The sequence below is a fragment of the Nyctereutes procyonoides genome, unplaced genomic scaffold, assembly GCF_905146905.1.
Source record: "Nyctereutes procyonoides isolate TBG_1078 unplaced genomic scaffold, NYPRO_anot_genome, whole genome shotgun sequence".
In the NCBI taxonomy this organism is placed as follows: Eukaryota; Metazoa; Chordata; class Mammalia; order Carnivora; family Canidae; genus Nyctereutes; species Nyctereutes procyonoides.
In genome coordinates, this window is record NW_026575159.1 from 4,189,413 (window position 1) to 4,207,395 (window position 17,983).

The 17,983-nt window shown below is 36.7% G+C and overlaps 1 protein-coding gene and 1 long non-coding RNA gene across 5 annotated transcripts in view; one reads left to right on the forward strand and one right to left on the reverse strand.

Moving 5' to 3' along the window:
- The window catches only part of LOC129502465 (uncharacterized), a 127,479-nt gene extending 110,344 nt beyond the window's left edge, over positions 1-17,135 (reverse strand). For 2 of the 4 annotated variants that reach the window (XR_008662970.1, XR_008662973.1), the window contains exons 1-2: positions 17,037-17,135; positions 13,576-13,623 (exon numbers count right to left, since the gene is read on the reverse strand). This is a non-coding gene — a long non-coding RNA (uncharacterized LOC129502465). Of the gene's footprint in view, positions 1-13,575; positions 13,675-17,036 lie in introns of all 4 variants that reach the window. The other 2 variants (XR_008662971.1, XR_008662972.1) reach the window with 1 other exon arrangement.
- A 149-nt stretch (positions 17,136-17,284) lies between these two features.
- EMC2 (ER membrane protein complex subunit 2) overlaps positions 17,285-17,983 on the forward strand; it is a 43,474-nt gene continuing 42,775 nt past the window's right edge. Inside the window, exon 1 of the mRNA XM_055314401.1 lies at positions 17,285-17,354. Coding sequence (XP_055170376.1) covers positions 17,315-17,354 — 40 coding nt within the window. The 5' untranslated portion in view covers positions 17,285-17,314. The remainder of the gene's footprint in view (positions 17,355-17,983) is intronic.

Here is a 17,983-nt window from a genome sequence, read left to right on the forward strand (position 1 = left end):
ATTTGGGAAACATATATGTAGAAGAATTCAGTGTTCGATTGGTGTTAAGTCTTTTAGTGAAATTTACCTCCATATAAAGTACGTACATATATTTGATGAAAATAAAAATTGAATTAATACAAAAAGGGAAATCTAAGATTATAACAAAGGGTAAGAGAGATGGAAAACAGTCAAGACTTATATATTTCATTTACATATAAAATTCATTATAAAAAAACTTTTAAATGTAAAGTTGGACTCCATAATAGTTTTTTTTTTGTATGATCAAACAATACCTCTCTTATTTTCACATTATGGTAATGGCTTGATTTATGAAATTTACATCTTTGGCATGTTTATACTAATGTGTGTCCTAACTTTTTAAAAATAAAAAGATCCAAATTGATATCTATATCTTACTAAGTTAATTATATAGTAACTGTTTAAGAATATATTTCTATGAAACTTTGTTTTCAAGTGAGACTAGGGTTACTTCCTACCTTAGTCATTAGTTGTAAGGAATAAAGACTCAAACTAGCTGAGTAATGATGGAAAATTCATTTAAAGGATAAAACACTATTTTAAAAACTCAGGGGCAAGTTTTTTGAGAGACTGGAACAAGGAAACAATGCCATCAAGATCTAAGGCTGTTGATTTCATTCTATTCTCTCCCTCCAGGGCCAAAGGATTCTCATGTCTTTACTTTTTTATGTACCTAAAACAATATTTTCTTGTTCTATGGAGATTTCTGGGTTTCACTTATGCAAGCCCAAACGTGATCACTCCAGGGTCGGCTTTCTGTGATCTCCCTAAATGGTCCAAAGTTGCCAAGGAGAATTTCTAAATTCCAATTCCAAAAGCTTGGAAGATGAATGATTGGCTCAGCTTGAGTCAAGTACCTACAATTGATCCAATCAGCTGTAGGCTGTGTTTGGGAGCTGTCATGTGACCTGATACTCCCTGGCAGGGATGTGGGAGGAGAGAAGAGATTGGATAGCCTGGGTGGCTCAGAGGCTTGGTGCCTGCCTTCAACCCAGGGTGTGATCCTGGAGACCTGGGATCGAGTCCTGTGCCAGGCTCCCTGCATGGAGCCTGCTTCTCTGTCTCTGCCCCTCTCTCTGTATCTCTCATTAATAATAAAAAAAATAAAATCTTAAAAAAAAAAAAAAAGAAGAGATCGACAAACAAGCAAATTGCCTAACACATTTGCTTTACTTTTTCAGTTATCTTGATAAGGGCTCAAAAAGTCTCTTTTTATTCCTAGCCCGGATGCTCCAAACAAAATAGACACTCCAAACAAAGTGGAATAACTGACAGGTATCCCAAATGAAGTGGAGAGTTGTGAAAAGTATAAAGAATATATGTCTCTCCTCCTGTTCTTGAGCTTTCTTCACATGCATAAATTAAAATTCTAAATCAGGGGAGTTATAGGAAACATCTTAGTCTTATTTTTCAACGGAGAGACATTCCCACAATTGACCGATATGTCAATATGATTCCCTGGTGATGTTACTTGAAGATTTGCATTATGAGAGTAGAATGTATGAGAGTAGAACCTGTGTCACAGGAAAAGTTTCCCAGAAGTTAATGTTTATGATATTTAAATATTACAGTTATATTTTCAACTACATGAAGCCAATTCTTGCATCCTTATCTATTATTTTATATCCTGTGTAGAGAAGTATTAAGGAATGGGGTTGGAATGAGTGATGGGCTGGAAGAAATAAATTAGATTCGAACACACAAACTATTTGAACTAGCCTTATCTTAGCCCCCATTAAAATATCACATATGTTCCTTTCTTGGTAACAGTTTTTATTTTCTTTTAAAGCTGAAAAAAAAGAAAATTATGTTAAATGACACTTCTATCTTGGCTTTTTCCCTAAAAACATTAAAGAGAAATTTCAGAGACAGAAGAAAAAACTTTTTGTTACCAGGGTTTTTTAGTAGTGTTTTTTACGGGTAAAAGAGGTTTGGTTTTAGATTATGTGGGGGAAGAGATGTGAGAACAGATGTGATTATAATATCATTGCATTCCACATCCTCATAGACAGGTTAGTTTAGAGTAGGCAGTTGCTTATTTTATAAACTGAAGAAACCATTTGGGCTTCCTGGATTTCTGGCTGAAATTTAAGACAACTGCTTGCTGAGTTTATGAATTTAAAATAGATGGATTTGTAAAGTGTGAATAAAAATGCAACAAATAGGAATTATCTCTGCTTCTTCCAAGATATATTTTCAAATCTACATCAGGCTTCTATTTAACTGTCACCAAGGAAATATTACATAGTTTGCTAGATCATCCTGTACTAGAGTTGAATGATAAATGGAAAAGAAAACAGAAGCAGTCCGTGAAATGATGACTTCATTACAGTGATTATTTTTAACCCTTAAAGTTTTATTTTATTCATGTCAGGTATTGTGCTATGCCTTCATAGCCATTTTCACATTTAATCTTTTTAATAGCCCTTTGAGGTAGGTATTATCTTCTAGCAAATGAGATAATAAAGAACTTATGCCAGGTCATGTTAGGAACAATTGGTAAAGTCAGAAATCAAGTCAAAATTTTAGAATTCCAAGGAATATCACTGTTTTAATATATAAACTGCACTTGAAAAAAACAATTTAATTGAATTTCTTTTTTGGCAGTAACTGTGAGAAATGGCATGTCTGTATATTTGTGTCATGTATTCAGTGATTTTATTCAGATCATTATTTGTATCCTTACAATTTCATTTGAGTTCTATCCCTTAGTAACAATTTCTTCAGAAACAATGGTTTCCTCAGAGGTTTGTCCACTGGTAATTCAAAGACATTTTTCAGAAGCTCTGCTTTCAATAGAAAGTTCTTATACTTTGAGTAATATGTACTCCCCCCCCTACTCAAATCATAAAAAAAATTCTTTTCTAATTAAGAAAAATTTATATATTTAAGTTAACTCATGTAACTGCTCTAAAGTGACTGTAATCTGAAACTTTAGAAAAGAACACTCAGAATCAGACCAGTGTACTTTGGTTGAACTTTGGTTTAATTTGGCTAATTGTGTTTAGCATGCAGCTTAGGTTGATAATCTTGTTTGTGCTGACACCAAAGTATCTACTTAATGATATTATACTGACAATTATAGCTGTGCTTTAACTGATAAACCAAAGTTAGCTTCTGATAGTTTAAAAATATTTAACTCTTATCATGATATAAATGATATAAATAATTGATATTATCAACAGCATTCTTTTTTCATTTCCTAGCATTTTTAGAATGGGAAAACTTTTGTTCAAGATTAATGGTTAAAAGTATTATTAGCTATTTATGAATTAAATGAAAACCTGCAAGACCAGCTTACATTTTAAAAAATATATAGTGTAAGTGTGACTTCTTATGCACTCTACATATACTGAATCAGGCTAGATTAATGATAATAATCATAAATGCCATTTCTGGCTACTCAGTTGTTCCTTGAATTAATATATTATGTGGCATCATAATTGAGACAACCAATACATTAAAATAGATTACTTTGCACAAATCAGATTATACATGTTATGTACGTCAAACCAGAGTTAAATGTTTTATTCTTTTATTTTCAAATAATTCTGATGAGGCAAAAAAACACTCTGTAAAAAAAAAACATAATTCATCTTGAAAGTTTACAATATATAGAGATCTATATAATACATAAGATTTCTAAGTTTTATTCCTGCATATGGATATTGTTTGATCTACTACTTTATTGAGAGGCTGGACTTTAGCTGTGAAATTTACTTGTGAAATTGTTTTATAGCAGAAAATAATATACTTTTATTTTCAGTATTCTATTTAGTGTACTATTGTAGGAAAAAATGGACTAAAACCAGAATATTAAGGCCTTTTTCACTTTTTTCTGCCTCAGGACAGCAAGAAAGTTGTAATACAAAGCAAAATAAAAATAAGAAAAAAGCAGATTTGTGAAGGCACAAGTCAGATTCAGAAACCTCTCCTTGCCTGAAGCATTACAAAAGACACAGCATGCAGGCATAATCTTTAAGGGAGTCTCCTGTGTCATCAGGGGTCTAGATTACATCATCACTGATTTCATCTTTTCCATCTCCTAATTTTAATGTCTCTGCTTTCCCAAGGCTGCTGTAATTTATCCCATGGGTTCTCAAAATAAGTGACATTTAGAATAGAAACATAGCTTCTGTGTTTTCTTTATTGTCTTTGCCATTTGTCGATACCACACGTATTTGCAGATAAGTACCTTCTGTTCCAGTTCTAATAAAAATGTTCTTTAGATATCCACTGTTCTGTCAAGAATTTTTGTGATTTGTAAAGTGAAATACAAATAATATTTATGTTGCTTTAGTGTAAAACTTAATCAAAATGAATTTTGTTGAATTTATGAGACAAGAGCTATATTCAACATAAATTTGCCAGAAATGTTTTGCGTCATGCGATACTTCGACTATAATTTTATTTTTCTTCTTACATCAGACTGGAGCAACCCTTCCCCAAACATGTTTTAAAGACAAACAAAATTATAATAGTTCCTACTTTTCCTACTTTCTAGTATGTTCACTCCTTCAGGGATTTTTTTTGGGAAAGAGTAAAAAATCTTGAAGAGGATAGTAAGTCCCAGCTGAGAATCATGTGCCAAGATGTTCAGTGACTTTTTTTTCTTTAAAGACACAGATGATAAGAATAGGAAACCAACTTTTAGCTATTTGGGATTGTTTCTTTTTCTTTTTTTAAAGATTTTATTTATTCATGAGAGACACACTGAGAGAGAGAGAGAGAGAGGGAGACAGAGAGAGAGAAAGGCAGGGACATAGGCAGAGGGAGAAGCAGGCTCCATGCAGGGAGCTCGATGTGGGACTCGATCCCGGGACTCCAGGATCACGCCCTGAGATGAAGGCAGATGCTTAACCGCTGAGCCATCCAGGTGTCCCGGGAGTGTTTCTTAAAAAAAAAAAAAAAAAAAAAAAAAAAAAAAAAAATCTAGAAGTTGCCACTTTGAAAATAGCTGAGTTATTATTTCAAACTGACTTATCTGAGAGTAGGAAGGGATTTAAGAAGTTTTCAGCCATTCTTAAATATGTCTGCCATGTGGTGCCAATTCAAGTAGAAGCTGTCATTGATCTCTGGTAAAGAAGTTAAATTTATTCCTTTTCAGAAACTATTCTTATTGAACCCTATGACTCTCCTTTGCTGTTAAAATAGTAATTTTAAGATGAAATTATGGGAAGCTAAATTGCAGTTATTACTTTTAATGTCCTCACTTAGCAAAATAAAAAGTTGGCAACTTATATTGGCTCCTTTACCTTTTTCCTGGAAATTTTACTGGTTCATAAAGCCCCAAATCAGTGAGCATTGGTCTAATGAAGCTTCTGTCTTTCCACAAATAATTATTGAGTCTCTTGGGACAGTTCATGAACATGACGCACAGATGTTGAATGGAGCTTAGACTCTAGTGATAGACACAAATGATGATATATAAGGATTATAATACAGTGGGGTAAGTGCTACAAGGAGAGGAAATACTGGAGCATATGAGCAGGGCACCTAATCCTGATCTGGGAAAGTCAGGCAAGGAGGTCTCTCTAGGAAAGAGATACAAAATATGAAGTAGAATATATTGGCTTTGTGAGGAAAATACCCTTTTCAAGGTATCTACGTCCTCAGAAAAGCAAACCAAAGTGTTGCTTTAGCATCATGGAATCAGAACAAAGAGCTATTAATTAGAGCCTATTGAACTTTGATGAAATAATCACATCCCAGCCAATATAACTGTTCTTTAGTGGTCAATTTCTCTAGAGACGAGGCAGTAGGATAACAATCTTAAAGTAAGAAGTGATATTCTCTTTCTCTGCCCATCTCTCTGAGAGTGAAACTTGCCTCACCCTCCTCCAGACCCTTGCCTCACCCTCCTCCACCCTCCTGTCTCATGGAGAGAGTGTCAGGAAAGAAAACTGGGAAGTCAGGAACCTCATTTTTCTGGGTTTGTTTTTCAAAACTCATCAGGATATACATAAGCATAACTGATGTATAACTGATATGGCTGTACTGGTTGGTAAGTTATTAAAGTACTTTGCATTCACTGATAAATAGCCATTTACCCAGAATCACCTACCCTCCCCAAACTAAAGGATAATGCTTACGATAGCAGAGGAGGCTCCAGGATGCTGCATGAGCAATAAGCCAGTTTCTGCATCCTTTCTGATTGTTTGGAGTATTAGTTATCTATTGTCGTATAGCACTTCATTCCCAAAACTGGCAGCTTAAAGCCATAATAAACAATTGTTATCTGACACAGTTTCTGTGAGTCGGGAATTTGGCAACAGCTCAGCTGCTCAGCTGAGTTGTTCTGGCTAACCATGTATCATTGCAGTCACAATGTCAGCTGGATCTGAAGTCTTGACTGGGGATGAGAGGACCAGTACTAAAATATGTCACTCACATGGCTTGCAAGTTGTAGGAGACCTCAGTTCCTCACTACATGGATCTCTCTGTAAACATGCATGATTGTCTTCATGACATGGGAGCTTTCTTCCTCAGAATGAGTAAGCTAAAAGAGAGCAAGGCAGAAGCTACAAAGTCTTTTATGACAGCTTCAAAAGTTGCACTTCATCATTCCTGAAATATCTTACTGATAACACAGTTCACCCCTATTCAATGTAGGTGGACCATATAGGGTGTGCTAATTAGGAGGTGAAAATCATTGGGGACCATCTTTTTTTTTTAATGAATTTATTTTTTATTGGTGTTCAATTTACCAACATACAGAATAACACCCAGTGCTCATCCTGTCAAGTGCCCCCTCAGTGCCCGTCACCCATTCACCCCTACCCCCCGCCCTCCTCCCCTTCCACCACCCCTAGTTCGTTTCCCAGAGTTAGGAGTCTTTATGTTCTGTCTCACTTTCTGATATTTCCCACACATTTCTTCTCCCTTCCATTGGGGACCATCTTAAAGGCTACTACCACAATCAGTGACTCTGCCATATGGTTTGTTCAATATTCTACACACCACTTTCACACAAGTCAGAGTAGCCTTGAAAAAAGAGAAGGCAGCAAGGTGGGGGCAAATTTGAACCTGAGATTAAATTTTTGTCTTCCTCCAAGAAGGTACTTCAAATAGAAATTGAATCTTACAAAAATGCAAATTTTGTTCTTGCACACCTGAGTTTTTGCATTGAGATTCATAGCTTGTGTCACATAAATGTTCCCGGAAAATAACTGCCAAAGTTTTGTTCACCAATACTGAAGAGTTGCTTTAATTCTTTAAAAGGTACAATCCTTCAATAACTTTGCTATTCATTTGAGTCTGGGAAGCACTCTGCCTTCTTCCATTAGGTACTGCTTTCATCAAAGTATTCATTCTGGCAACCCAAGATATGGAGCCCCCATACCTTCCTTTCTACAGGGCATCTGTGCAGCACAGCAAATGCTGACTAGGACTGCCTTGGTATTCAGTAGGGAGAAGTATGGGTTGACAGTGAGGGTCTTTGGATTTATGTACCATTCACACTTCAGACCTGTAATCAATTTTCTGTTTTTTTTTTTTTTGGGGGGGGGAAATATTAACAAAATTTGGCCTTGCTTAAGTTTATTAATAAGCAATCACCAATGATAGTACAGCAGCTATCCAGTGAATTATCAAGGTGCATTGTGAGGGCAGTATCTTTGGAATTTTCTAGTATTTCATGGAGATCTTAAGGAATTTTAGAAATGTGGGACACCTGGGTGGCTCAGCGGTTAAGCGTCTGCCTTTGGCTCAGGGCTTGATCCTGGAGTCCTGGGATCGAGTCCCATATCAGGCTCCCTGCACAGAGCCTGCTTTTCCTCCCTCTGCCTCTCTCTTTCTGTGTCTCTTGTGGATAAGTAAAATCTTTAAAAAAAAGAATTTTAGAAATGCTGCCATTTTACAGAGTTATACTATTATTCTTGGAAAGATGTTTAAAAATTCTAAATTATTTGTATATATTTGGAATCTGACTGAAAAAAGAAATATGAAATCCTAGATAATTTATCAATGGTAGTAGCATTAATTCCCATCCCAAGAAAAGAATGGATAATTACTGATTAGTGTCTCATAAAAAAATAAGCAAATTTTCAAGTCTCTTTGAGCTATCTATAATCTACTATGTCTTTTCTTCAATGCAAAGCAACCACTGCCGAGCTATTAATCACACACCGGAGAACAACATTCTGTGGAGTTGAAATAAAATTTCCATATGAGACCTGCTTCCAAAAATGGAAGATTACACCCAGGATGGAATAATAATAATAATGCTACTGTGGCAGCTAGGGAGGTGCTCTGTTAGAATCTCCCTTCAAGAAAGAACTTGCTATTTAATTGCAAGGAGTGCACCAGCCAGCTTCCAGCTCTTAAAGGCTTCAAAATTCATCTCAGCTTCTGAGCTGGGGTCATGCTCCTCCAGGTACCTTCCTCAATGACTGAACATTGTGAGGGTTCTAGGGCCTGGCCATTTCTACCCAGTATAGGACTTCTCTAATGGGAAGTCTTTGCTCAGGAGCTTTTCTCATTGAATTTGGCTGATACTTTGTCAGATCTAAATCACGGTGTGAGGCTATTTCTGTCCAATCCAGCTTCCTACTCTCTTTTGTTTCACAGGCATCAAATATGCATTGTGGTCTGAAAGCTTTCCCTCCCCAAGCTTTCCCTTCCAGGAGTACCCAGATGACAAAGCTATTTTTTTTTTTGAATAAAATCCTACTATGTGAAGGACATTACATAATAATGTGTTTGGGGGAAATTATTTAACCTCTCTAAACTGTTACTTCATCTGTAAAATGGGATTGTTGTTTGAAATAATCTACAAAGAGCAATTTGTAAAGTGCCAAGTACACAGTAAGTACTCAATAATTGGTATATAATACTATTATTGTACCACATGCCAGACTCTGTGTGATAAATTCCAGTGTTTATTACTTATAATCCTTGTTATAATCAGCAAGTATTAATATGCTTATTTGACATATAGGGAACTAGGATTCAATGAAGTTAAGATAATTTGCTCAAATTGCTTAACCACATAGCTAGAATGAGCAACCTCAGATTAAAACCCAGCAGGTTCTGTAGAAGAGAGTAATGTACACGTATGCTGGCAAATTATCCATTGCTCGGAATGTAATGAAACTCCATGCCCTCTATGACATGGTATATACAATTTATAACTAATACAAAGTACTTTGGGAACTTTTTTATAACTCTTAAGTCTGTGCACTTAATTTCACTACATATATGACATTAGAATCTGTCCATGGGCATTTAACACTAAGCATTTGCCTAAAAGCTTAGGAGAGGATTATATAGTGTCACTGCCACTCTCTGATGAGTACTGGTCAGTTATTCTCATAGAATGACTCTCAATCTGGGTTTGTCCGATGTTTTCTCAAGATTAGACTGAGGTTATTTTTAATATTTCATTTCTCTATTGCTAGAAAAACTACATCAATTGGAATCACTCCCTTCTGACTGTTGTGGTTCCCACCCCACCCACAGAAATGCTCAAGCCCATTATTAAAAGATGGAAAAGAATCTGTAATGGAACCATAATGGTAGAAGGAAGTTAAAATACTATATTGATCAATTTCTAGTGAAGTGACAGAAATTTGAACTGAGTGGCAGCTTTTGAAGCTCACTTATACTGTTCCTTACCTCACAGTTTTAAGATAAAGAACCACAAGGAGATATGACCTTACACCTATCAGCATGGTTAAACTCAAAGACAGGAAATAACAACTGCTGGTGAGGATGTGAAGAAAAAGGAACCCCTGTGTACTGTTGGTAGGAATGTAAATTGATGCATCCACTGTGGAAAACAGTATGGAAGTTCCTCAAAAAATTATAATCCAGTATAATCCATATTATAATATCATAATCCAATATTATAATCCATATAATCCAGTAATTCCACTACTATTTACACAAAGACAGCAAAAACACTAATTCGAAAAGATATATGGACCCCTATTGCAGCATTATTTACAATAATCAAAGTATGGAAGCAAGTCAAGTATCCATCCATAGATAAATGGATAAAGAAGATTTATGTGGTATATATGCACAATGCAATATTACTGAGCCATAAAAAAAGAATGAGATCTTGCCGTTCCCAACAACATAGATGGACCTAGAGGATATAATTCTAAGTGAAATAAGGCAAAGAAAAACAAATACCTTATGATTTCACTAATACGTGGAATCTAAGCAACAAAACAAAGAAAAACGGAAACAAATAAAAAGGCAGACTCTTAAATACAGAGAATAAACAGGTGACTCCCAGAGAGGTGGTGAGTAGGGGGATGTATGAAATAAAGGGGATTAAGAATGCACTGTTTATTTTTTTTCCCTTTGTAAACAGTTTTATTATCAGTGATATTAACAACACTATCTGCCACTTATATTTACATTCCTTTTTTTCATCTTTACAACAGCCTTATAAGGTAGATACAAATATTAGACACATTTCACAGATAAGGAAACAGGCTCAGAAAGGTTAAGAAACTTGCCCAGTCACCCAGTAAATAAGTGACAGCACAGGCCTCTCCCCAGAGAAGAGTTAGTGAACCCCTATCTCCCCATCCCGGTTACCTGGTAAAGGCAAACATCCGAACCCCATAACATACAATCTGGGAAATAAGTTTCAAAGCTCTTTGTGACTATGGATCTCACCAAACTCCAGGGGTCAAGGACAGAACCTTCCAGCAGTGTTCCTGGTCCATTTTGCACATAAATGCACTGCTTATGATGAGCACGAAGTACTGTATGGAATTGTTGAATCATTGCATTGTACACCTGAAACTAATATATAATACTATGCTAAGTACACTTCAATTTAAAAAAAAGAATTTTAGGGACAACTGGGTGGCTTAGTCAGTTTAATGTCTGCCTTCATGTCAGGTCATGATCTCAGGGTCCTGGGATTGAGTCTTGAGTCGGGCTCCCCGTTCAGGGGGGAGTTTGCTTCTCCCTTTCCCCCTTGCCCTGCTCATGCTCTCTCCTTCTTTCTTACTCTCAAATAAATAACATCTTTAAAAAAAAAGAATTTTAACTACAATTTTTAAAAATTATGTTTAAAAAACATTTGAGATCATGGTGCTTCCACACTATGAGATAGAGATGGATGAGGTTGGTAGAATGGACTTAGGGGGTGGACAGTTTTCTTAGCAAAATTCTGCTGGGAAACCAGTCTTTTTTCCAAACAAATTTAAGGGGTTGACTAAGCCCTCCTACATGCAAAAAAGCATATGATTTATGATCTGAAAAATAAGATGGACATGTTGTCTCAGTATTGCTATTGGCATTTAAGTGAATTCTAACCAAGAGTGGTTGGCATGACCATGGAAAGAAAAAGATGACCAGTAAAGTAAATGATATTGTGGCCTGATGGCAAGGGTAAGGTACATCAAAACTATAGGTCTGAATGAACAACTTAAGCCACTTGCAGCTAGAATGATGCTAACAAATCAAGAAGAGACACTGTAGAAAAATGAAAATTTAATTTGTAACAGAATAACATGTACTTAAAAAATGTATAAGTTGATATTCAGTATATTTTTAAAATATTTTATTTAGAGAGAGAAAGAGAGAATGTACACAAGTGGGGAAGGGGGAGGCACAGAGGGAGAAGGAGAAGCTGACTCCCTACTGGGAAGTTTTATGAAGCAGGGAGCCCCACATGGGCTCTGGATCCTAGGACCCTGAGACTACAACCTGAGCTGAAAGCAGATGCTTAACTGACTGAGCCACCCAGACACCCCAATATTCAGTATATTTTTGTGTGAGCTTACCCATAATGAAAGTTATTTATTGTGAATACTTTTTTGAACATTTTTAAAGTAAAGAATTAGGTTATACTTCTATAGTAGAAAATGGAATCTAGATGGGTTCCCGAGACCATCAGGTTACTGTAATAGTTTACAGAGACTCCTGGATGTTTGGTACCCAAAAGGGATATTTACAAAAATACATTTTTGCACAAAGACTTCTACATATATACAGATGTATGTATGAGAACAGAATATGCACTTTGGGGAAATTAAATAAGTATCATTTGAAAATGTGGACTTTTAAGTATGGTTATAAATCTTAAAAAGAAACAACTCTAATTGATTGCTCATGTGGGAGAAATTCTGGGTGTACTCTTTCTGGATGTACTTTCCTGTTCAATGTTACAACTATGGCACAGAGGGGTAATTATCAGTTTGTGAATTCTACTGTGAAAGAACCAAAGTGATCTCACTGGAAATGTTTCCCAGAGACTCTCCTTTGCTTTCTAAAATAATATAATTGGATGTGAAATGAACTTCTGGCACATATTAAGACATATATTGCAAATGATGGCAAAGTTGGAAAAACTAGAAGTGCCTAAATGCTACAGTTGGGCCAGCAAAGGGGGTATAGACTCTTGTGTTTGGAGGCTGGGACATATTAAATTACATAATCTTTTAAAAATGTAATAAACAATGTTCAGAAGGTTCCTAAAACAACTTCATGTTAATCTGGCTTTTGGTAAATAAAACTCTAAGGAAAACTTCCTTCCAAATGTGAATGTGTCACAGTGAAAATCTATTGACATGGAATGAAGATGAAATAAGCAATATTTTCCCTTAAATACAAAGGGATTTATGGCTATGATTCACTAATTAGAAACAATAACATGATTTAAAAGCTATAATAAATTTTATATGAGACTTGTAGTGAGACCAATTTACTTTCATGGATAATTGTCACAGTAAATAGAGGTTATAAACTATGCTATATATTATGGGATATTTTAATTCAGTATGATTAAGACGGAACAAAGGAGATAGTAGATTCTAAATAAATGATGATGATGTTGGATACTGCAAAATCAATTCAAAGGGCATTACGCGGTCCTGTTGTATGATGTCCATTTTATAAATGCCATAAGGTTTATTACATATAAGAAGTTGCTTTAGTCTTTCATAATATCTGAAGTTATTAATTGAATTAAGTAAAGTTTGATCATAAAAGAGAAGCACTTCAAAGAGCTTCATAGGCCAATCTAGCTTGATAAAGCTTATTCTACCTCAAAGAAAGTGTAGGCTTATTCAAAGTTATTCCTTTCTGACTAGTTCATTCTGATGTATTATTGTTCTAATTATTCAAACATGAGCTTGTAAAAAAATGAAAATCGTGAGTGTTATATAAAAAAAAGCAAGTCACAGATCACATTCATGTGCCTTTTTCATTGATCTACTGAGATCATTAAATGAGACAGTTATTTCCCATGGTGTCTAACATGGCATAATTTAATATTTGGCTGCTTGGATATTTCCTTGATATTTGTCACCAATACTGGGCAGTGTTCAATCAGAGAAACTGGATTAAATATTTTTAACATACATGAACGAATACTTTTTCAAAGGAGTGAAGGTGAGAGAGAAAATTTTGAAAATATTCTATAACAGAAAATTTTGAAAATATTCTATAAAGGTAGATTTATAGAAAGTAGGATGTTTATGTTCTCAGGGTTATGGTTTTATCTATGGAAGACATTTTTTATTTACATTTATAATTACATCATAAAATAGAATAAAGAAGAGAAAAGAATTTTTGTCACTTACATACCAGTTTTTTTCCTGAGTGTTCCGGAGGAGGGCAAGTTTTATTAGACATCTGAAATGTTACAATATGTAAACACAGTCACTTCCCCCGATTCAGAAAGTACTGTTGTTAAAAAAAAAAAAAAAATCTACTTAAATATATTTTTCCTGTAAGTATTTCACCTTTTATCTAAGATTTAAACAGCTTATCTTCTTCATATGCATTGTCCTACTAGTGGAAAAAGCTGAGTAAATCATATCACATCCTTTGTCCTACTAGTGGAAAAAGTTGAGTAAACCATATCACATCAGGGCCTCAGATTAGAAAACATATACAAAGTTCATTAGTTTTTCAAAGTATGGCAATTACCCCACTAATGGGTTGCAACTAGTTTTTATAAAAAAAAAAAAAAAAGGAAATCGACTCAATTTGAATAGAAAATATACACGCATCATAGTCTGTAAATTTTGTTTCAGTTTTATATATATGGACACATACTGTGTAATGTCAAATGTATTCCTTAATATAGTTTGCAGGCAAAAAAGGTTTGAAAAGTACAGTTTTAATGATTCATAAATACCTTCTAATTCTAAAATAAAATCATTCAAGTTTCCAGGTCAGAGATCCTAAAAATGACCTCCTTTAACATAGTGACATAGTTTAGTGCCTGAGAGACACTAGCAGCTATTCATTCACAAGGGCATTTAGTTGAAATGACTAGAGAATATTTACTCTCTTAATTAGTTCTAACTGTTAATATCCATTGTATTTAAAAGACATTTTGTTGAGCTTTCACCTACTCAAAAAATCCAACAAAATGTTAGGCATAAACAATTTAGTTTAGTCTACAAATATTAATTTGTAGATGTATGTCACATATACATATGCCACATACCGTGGTAAGGAGCTGGGAGATGTAAAATGAATTGGTATGGTCCCAACTGTGTTTATAATTTTTAGGAAAATATCAGATATAAAAAGAGAACATCCTATCCATAACCAAGGAGTAAAGTTCATATGTGCACTACTATGAAATATTATCCTAATAATCACAAATTCAAGTTGTTGTTTTTTGAGTATCTAATTCACTCATTCAACAAACATTTACCGTATGCCAGGTGCTTTACTAGGTTGGATGTTCCAAGGCTAAAATGACAAAGTCCATACTCTCAAGGAATTTATATAACAATCAAAAATATAGAAAATAAGTAAACAAAAAAAAATCAAAGCGGTAAGTGTTATAATGATGTAATAGGCATTAACTAGGAGTCACTTGTTATTGGATAGTCAAGAAAGGCCTCCCTGTAAGTAGATAGTTTTAAATAAAACTGAGATATAAGAGACAAAAATAAGACAGCAACTTAAAGCTATGAGAGGAATATTCCAGGAAAAGGGATATTGGGCAAATGCCAGACCCAAGGCAGAGAAGAGTTTGGAATGTTTGAGGAATAGTAAGTAGGCGAGAATGGCTGGGGTTTAGTGAAGAAAGAATAGTAGATGAGGTGAGAGATGTAGGAGAGAGCCACACTGAGTAAAGCCCTATAAACTGTGGTAGTGTTTAGAGTATACTTTCATTGCCTGGGGGAGTCATTTGAGAGCCATAAGCAAAGGACTTCTGGGGTATGATTTTTTTTTTTTTAAGACAGTAGGGCTACTAATATAGAAAATAGATTTTAGGGGATCCCTGGGTGGCACAGCGGTTTACTGCCTGCCTTTGGCCCAGGGCGCGATCCTGGAGACCCGGAATCGAATCCCACATCGGGCTCCTGGTGCATGGAGCCTGCTTCTCCCTCTGCCTCTCTCTCTATCATAAATAAATAAAAAAAATTAAAAAAAAAGAAAATAGATTTTACACAGCTAGAATGAAACTAACATAGTTAAGAGGCTATTACAGTCAGTAAGGTGAGAGGTGGTTGTGGCTTAGACTGAAGTAGTACCAGTGGAGATGCAAGTAGACTTGGAAAAAGTTTTGGAAGTACAATACAGTATTTACTGACAGGCTACATATAGGAGGTGGAGAATCGACAATACCTCCTAGAATTTTAGTTTGTGCAACTAAGTGGATAGTTTCATCAACTGCAGTGGGGAAGCCTATTTGGGGGGTGCGGTGGAAGGAATCCAGAATTCTGTCTGGGATATGTTAACTTGGAGATGTGTATTAGCTATCTAAGTGAATATGTCAAGAAAGCAGAACTGGGCCTCAGAGGAGAATTTGGGATTCATCAGCATATAAGTAGTATTTATAGCCAAAGGACTGGTACCTCCATGGGAGTGCCATGCAATATCTCTTTTAATTTTGATAACAATTCAAAGTAGGTATTTTTCTTTTTATATAACTATAATTAGCTTCTTTTTATACACGAGCAAATGGGATGCTCAGAGATACACATTCCAAAAGTCAACCAGCTACTAAATATTGGAGTTTGGGTTCAAATCTGTCTGATAGAGTTCGTGTTCATTCTATTGTTTTCTTGAAGCATTAGAATACATGAATTTCTGAGTGGAAGGTTTTTAATTTTTTTTGAATGAAGAATTTCTAAAAGGTCTGTTAAGTTTGCAGAGAATGAAGCTCATTCAGAATCGAGTCCAAGTTTCTAAGCTCAATAGTCTTTTCTGTCCTTATGTGGCTGATGCTATTGATAGTTCCTTTTTCTTTTTTAAACTCTACTCCCTTGGCTTGTGGGATATGACCCTCCTTTCTCCCTATCTTGATTGCCTCTTCATTGTTCCTTAACTATGGCTATAATGTAGAGATTTTTAGCCTTCTTTCCTCATTTTACATATTCCCTTTACAATTTTATGTTTCCATCGTTTCAAATATTAAATATATGCATATGAATTTAAATTTCTTTTCTTCTACTCCAGACACGTCTCCCTAGCTCTAGTAGACTAGGTCTAATGGTTCCAGAAAGCAAATAGCTTGGTGGGTGAGGGTGGGAAAGGAGGCTCCCCGCCGTGAAGTGGCAGAGGAGGAGCGAAGTGCAGGGACTGGGACGGTCTCATTTGTACATTTATTCCGTATTTCATTCATTCACTTATTTATAAGGATTTACATGTTGGCTGGTCTTACGAGTTTTCAAATCTAGCATGGCAGACGGTGATCCAGGTTGCCAAGAAGACTTCACGTGAACCTTTATTTACTCAGTCCTCGGCCACACAAACATAATGCGTAAATGCAGAATCCCGCTTAGTCTCTCAAAGAGATTTAAACAAATGTTTGGAGTGCATCAGTTTAGTCGGACATTCTAAAAGAAAAATGGAAAGCAAATCCCATTACGGAAAGAGGAAAGCTGGCAAATAAAGGACTGGAGCAGATGTGACATTGCAGCAGAGCATGAAGAGAACAAGGTTAGGGAGTGGGAAGAAAACGAATACACCTATGTAGGAAAAAATGAAAAGCCGGAGTGGCGCATATTAAAAAAACAAAAACAAAAACAAAAAAAACAACCCGCATTTGCTAAAAATCCCTGGTAAAAAAAAGTCACCTCGTCCTGGGCGGACTTCACCTTCCGGCTCTTAAGTCACGGCGTCCTCAGAGTCCCGGAACGCCGCCAGCCGCCAAGCTCGCCCCGCTCGCTCCGCTCGCCCCGCCCCCTTCCCCAACTTCCCTGCCGGGGGGCCGCGTGCACGTGCGCGGCGGATCCCGCCCCCTCCGGCCCTCTCGACCAATGAGAAAGGGCGTCGTCGTTCGCCACCGCCCGGTCGCAGGTCACGTGACGGTGTCTCCCCGCCCTCTCATTCCCTGCCTCTAGGTTCTGAGAAGATGGCGAAGGTCTCAGAGCTTTACGATGTCACTTGGGAAGGTAACTGCGGGCGGGGAGGGCGCGGAAAGACCAAAAGCCCTGGGAAGCGGTTCGGCAGTACGTGCTGCCGGGCGGAGACCTGGATTCTTTGGTCTGTCTTCTGCACTGGAGCTCTCTCCGGACCGGCCAAGCTGAGGAGGTGGCTGAGGTGGATTTTGAGGCTGACCCTCTCCTTGGCCCGGCCGCCGATTGGCGTCTGTGGTGTTCCCCACCGCTTGTGCTCATCAATAGACTGACTGACCCATGTACCTCCGCGCTGTACAGTAGCCCAGGATGGCTTCCACTCAGAGACGGGAGGGCCGTCACGCGTTTCATGTGGCTGCTGGGAGGCGCGGAGGCGGCGGGATGGTTCCCTGCTGAAGCTTCCCTGCAGCCGAGAAATACAGGGCCTCCAAGGCCTTTTATTAAGCTGTGTGAGGGTTACGACTCTGTGCTTTAAAGGTCTGTGGGAGACCCGTGAACAAAATTGATCCTCCCACGTGCCGCTTTACATTTCGTTCTCTGCCACACTGGGTCTCTCATTTCTCTTCTTCAATATCCGCTCCCGCATTCCCCTCAAAGCACACTTAGACACGTAACACAACTTTCTTTTTACTTCCTGCCAGTAATTCCTTTTCTGAAAGGGGAAA